General features: G+C 40.2%; 1 protein-coding gene across 1 annotated transcript; it reads left to right on the plus strand.

The window, feature by feature from the left end:
- The first annotated feature begins 2,854 nt into the window (after nt 1-2,854).
- LOC124157131 (histone-lysine N-methyltransferase SETMAR-like) lies at nt 2,855-3,463 on the plus strand. The gene has a single exon (XM_046531635.1). The coding sequence runs from the start codon at nt 2,855-2,857 to the stop codon at nt 3,461-3,463; it is 609 nt and encodes a 202-aa protein (XP_046387591.1).
- Nucleotides 3,464-5,349: the final 1,886 nt, after the last annotated feature.

The following is a 5,349-nucleotide window of genomic DNA, read 5'->3' on the forward strand; positions in this document are numbered from 1 at the left end:
GGGAGGGATAAAGTGATCTGCGAGGCTTTATTACACACTTTCACATCTAATTCATTGTTTCAAATAGCATCCGCACCAAACAGAGGAGAAAATATTCTTGATTTATTAGCGACAAATATACCACATCAGGTAATAAACGTTGGCACTGTCGAAGGAATAAGTGACCATAGGGTAGTAACTGCAAAGTTTTCTCTAAATACCGCTGTAAACTATAAAAAAGAGCGTAAAGTTTTCATTTTTAAAAGAGCTAATTTTGATGGGTTTAAGAGTCATATGAAAAATGCTTTCCCCGAGTTTCAAGAATCAGTATTAATGTTAAATGTAGAGAATACTTGGAAAGCTTTTCTTTCGCTCGTAACTTCGGGAATAAATAGTTACATCCCTAGTAAAATAGTAAAAGAAGGCAGCGAACCGAGATGGTACGACGCGGAAGTGAGAAAATCATTGAGGCGACAGAGAGCGTGTCATGCTAAAATGAAAAAAGTCAGCACGGATTTATCCGCTAATGAACGCGAGCTAATAATTAAAAAATATAGGATGACTAAAGCCGCCACGAAGGAAGCGTTCAGGAATGCGTTCACGAATTTTAAAAGAAAAACACTAGTAGAGCAGTTACAGGATAACCCAAAAGCATTTTGGTCATATGTTAGGGAAGTTCAAGGTAAACGATCTACCGTATGTTCGCTGAGAAACGACAATGGAGATGTGTTGACAAGCAGTTACGATAAAGCCAATTTATTAAATTCCTACTTTAAAAGCGTGTTCACGGAGCCTTCCGAAAACTCACCCGAGACCGATGACAATCCCTGTCTACATAAGATGCCAGCTATTGACATTAGTACGCTCGGAATAGAAAATATATTGAAATCGCTTAGTCCAAATAAATCACCTGGTCCAGACGAAATCCCTTCTCGCGTATATAAAGAACTAGCCTCAGAACTTGCCCCCTACTTGCAGTTAATATTCAGTAAATCCATCAAGCAACACGAAGTACCTAATGACTGGAAAATCGCTAATGTAACGCCTATATTTAAAAGTGGAGACAAGGAACAGCCATCTAATTACAGGCCGATATCTTTAACGTCCATCTCTTGCAAAGTCCTTGAACACATCGTAGTCAGCTCGGTAATGAAACACCTAGACGCGCAAAACTTATTAATGGGAAATCAACATGGATTCAGGAAAAGCAGATCGTGCGAAACTCAGTTAGCGCTTTTCGCCCACGATATTTTAGTCTCCGGGGAAGACAACATTCCAGTAGACGCGATTTTTCTTGATTTCAAAAAGGCATTTGATAAAGTACCCCACGGAAAGTTAATAATAAAACTGAAATCTTATGGTCTAGACGAAGATGTCATATCCTGGATTAGAGAATTTTTGAGCGACCGCGTCCAAAGAGTAGTATTAGACGGTGCAGTCTCCAATAAGGTTAGAGTGACTTCTGGCGTTCCTCAGGGTAGTGTCATTGGCCCACTCCTATTCCTTCTTTATATAAACGACATTGGCGAAGTAGTGCAGAGTAAGTTACGATTATTTGCAGACGACGCTGTAGTTTACAGAGAAATTCGTTCCAGCAAAGATATAGATGAACTAACGAATGACCTTGCTGCTATCCAAGCTTGGTGCGATGCTTGGCAGTTGGAATTAAATTTCGAAAAATGCGTCGTAATGAATTTCTGGAAGAAGAATAACTTCCTACAGCGTAACTATGTCATTCGGGGCACGCAGTTAAAGGCAGTTGAATCTGTGAAATATCTAGGGGTTAGACTCAATAATGATCTATCGTGGAATAAACATATTCGAGAAATAACCGGTCAAGCTAATCGTAAAATGGGTTTTGTTAAAAGAATATTAGGAAAGTGCGACGACAAAGTGAGAGAAATTAGCTACTTTTCCCTCGTTAGACCACATTTGGAATACGCTGCCAGTGTTTGGGACCCTCATGAAAAAGGCTTAATAACAGAGTTAGAACGCGTGCAAAGAAGAGCTGCCAGGTATGTGAAAGGTCGTTACGATAGTCTTGTTAGTGTAACTGACCTCTTAGATAAACTCGGATGGGAATCTCTGTCGGACCGTAGATTGAAAAATAGACTAAACCTTTTAGATAAATTCAAGAGCAGTGTCTTTTCTGACGAAGTTAACCATATCTTGCGGACGCCAACGCACTACGGAAGATCAGATCATATAAATAAAATAAGAGAGATAGATTGCAGAACAGACAGATTCCGAATGTCATTTTTTCCACGATCAATAAGAGATTATAACGGCAGCAATAGAACGCGTAAATAGATTGCATGACTTGTAATGTAGCCTACTAATCTATGTAAAACTTAATGCATGTTTCTGAATTTCTATTCTATATTCTATTTCTAACAGCATATAGTAGTATAGTTTGTTATTATACGGGACGTTTCTTGGACGGTGTGGTGTGCATGTGGGAGTCCAAATGCATGCTGCATGCTGGTGATTGATCACCCCCTGCCAAACACCCTAGAGGTGGCTCGCAGGGTAATTTGTAGATGTAGATGTAGATACCGTCTCGGCACTCATCACCAGGGCTGAATGTTGATTTATTTCAAATAAATGTTCATTGATTGCTAGGCGGTGCGAAGTTCGCCGGGTCAGCTTGCATAAAAAACAAATGAAGCCCTTTATAAAGTGTGAGTATCTACTGAAAAATAATTATGACAGTAAATACGCTGAAATAAAAAATTTTCAAAAGAAAAATATTAGCTTCGGTGGGAATGCGAACCTAAGACTCCAGAACAGCAAACTAACGCTCTAACCACTTATCCATGCCACGAATTACTAATTAGTGGGAATGAAAGATATCCATAGTTTTGAAGTGGTAATCATGGGAACAGGACCTGAGAACCGTGAACCATGGACCAGCGAACTAAAGAAAAGCACGTGGTTCAGAAACAACTTCATCGTTAACTCAGAACCAGTCTTGAACTTCTGGGCTATGGAAGAGCAGAGGAGCACGCGGTTGAGTCCACCCTTACGCGGACAGATAATTGTCATGGTGGAGGGCGGTAAAACAGTTGCCCAAGTAGCTGGCCAGCTCAATTTGTCCCTGAATACCGTGTATTACTGGGTACGGCGTTTTAGGGAAAGCGACGAATCCCTGAAGGACGGGCGAAGAAGTGGCAGACCTCGGGCCACCAACGATTTGGAGGACAACAGGATTCGCCATTTGATTGAGGATAAACCTCTCAGTATTGGCGGAGCAGCTGCGATTTCCAGGGAGGCGGAATTTGGTTGCAGCTACGCAACAACTAGAAGGCGGGTGATTGCGAATGGCATACAACACCACAAACCTGCCCTAAAGCCTTTCTTAACTGAGCAGCAGAAGCATTCGAGGTTGCTTTTTGGCAGAAATAATTTAGTAAACGACCAGGTTTTTTGGGACTTAACTATTTTCGCGGACGAAAAAACTTTTCGCAGCAATCAGGAAGGATGAATAGAACTGTGGAGGGCAAGGAATACACGGTATGAAAGCATTTCTTAAATTGCTAATATTTATTTATATTGTTTTGTCAATCATGATGGAATTGAATAATACAACATGAACATATTACGTTCATAGATACGATCAGCGGCACATCCTTACAAGGAATAACTCAGGACGCCTCAGCAAAAGTTATTGGGGTGCAATGACGGCTGCAGGGCCTGGGCCTATAGTTTTTACGACTCCAAGACTGAATGCAGAGGAGTACGTGGGTATCCTGACGAACCATCTTCTGCCGTATATTGAAACGGTCGTTCCGCCTGGCGAGGAAGTGACTTTCGTCCAGGACAATTGCCCAATCCATTGGGCAAATATCGTTTCTAATTTTTTTGAAGAGCATCCACGGATTCATGTTTTGCCATGGCCATCTAATTCCCCAGACTTGAATCCCATAGAAAACCTTTGGAGTGTAGTGGTGAGAGAATGGGACATTGGGAATGAGCGCAATCTGGATGCGCTAGATGGTCATGTGCGCCAAATATGGCAATCGATTGGACGCCGTCCTCAAGTGTGCGCGAATTTAGTTCGTTCTATGAGCTCCAGACTGGAGGCGGTCATAGAAAATAATGGCGGTATTACTCGCTATTAATTAGATAAAACCAACGCTTACGCTTCCGAAGAATAATTTGCAAGCTTTGCCATTTTTGTATCATGTTTTGATTTTTTTACTTATATTGGTCGATAAAAGATTTTACGAAAATTTAAAATTATTTTATATGGGTATGTAATGAAAAAAACACGGCAATTAAATTAACAATTTTAAGGTTTCCCATATGTTTTGGGTTCGCAAGTAATTATTTTTGATTATTTATTGAATTATTATTTTCACTTTAAGTCATTTTCATTTGATCATTCGGGGAGAGATGATTGATATCCACAAATTTAACTAACCAGGGATTCATTTTATAATTTGTCATGGTAATAGAATTTACTTCATTCCTTCAGTTTTCATTTTTCAATATTTAAAGGTTTATTTGTTAAACGATTCTCAGTTAAGTTATAAAAACTTGAAATTATTTAAGAGTTGTAGTGGGTTATTGAGCTCTACTACCATCTAGCACTATATGCCTGCTACGGTAAGAGTATAGCATGAGTGGGTAATTTCACGGAGACAGATTTTCGTTTTGACAGTGCATAGGTAATTCTCTCCGAGGGCTTTTTTCAAAAATCTGGTGGTGGTAGACATTTTTCTGTTGAATGTCGTTCCCATCCTGTGTGGTGTGGGTAACACTGCAAGCACAAAATATCTATCCGTCGCATGTGACGTTCAGACCCTTGGCGCCTTTCGTTAAGAACAAGAGAAAGCCGATTCCAGCTTTCTCTACTCCCTATCTTTTTTAACGTGCTCTGAACGCGCTAGTGAAGTTATTTCTCGTTCGCCTTAACACAGTACTTGAAAGAGGATTCAAATATTGGCGAATTCCTTATTTCCGCCATCTTTAATAATGATATATATGCAGGGTTGCCGACTCATAAAAAAATATTGGGGAAGCCCATACCGGGGGTCTTGCCCAGGGATTTTTATAAATAGTGCGTTTAAAAGTTTAATTTCGAAGCTCTATTTCGAATCCCTAGACTGAGGTTTGTGGTGATGAACACCGTGCTTTATCACCCGTCTCGTGACGTGAAGAGACGTGTGATGAAATATGGTGCTCATTGCAGAAAATAATAATAATCAACAGCTTTCTAAACCAATTAATGCAATAATCAACTGCTATGTATGACCCTTCATCGCCAATCTAAAATCACTAAGTTAATACCAACGCTGGGTTTGAATGCGCCCCTTACCCTCGGGTTACGGTTACCCCTTTTGCAAATCCCTAACGTTCAAAATGTGT

The sequence above is a fragment of the Ischnura elegans genome, chromosome 4, assembly GCF_921293095.1.
Source record: "Ischnura elegans chromosome 4, ioIscEleg1.1, whole genome shotgun sequence".
Taxonomy (NCBI): Eukaryota; Metazoa; Arthropoda; class Insecta; order Odonata; family Coenagrionidae; genus Ischnura; species Ischnura elegans.

Bases quoted from the DNA above. Each gene is read 5' to 3' on its own strand.
- LOC124157131 (XM_046531635.1), top strand. From the start codon at position 2,855: ATGGGAACAGGACCTGAGAACCGTGAACCATGGACCAGCGAACTAAAG.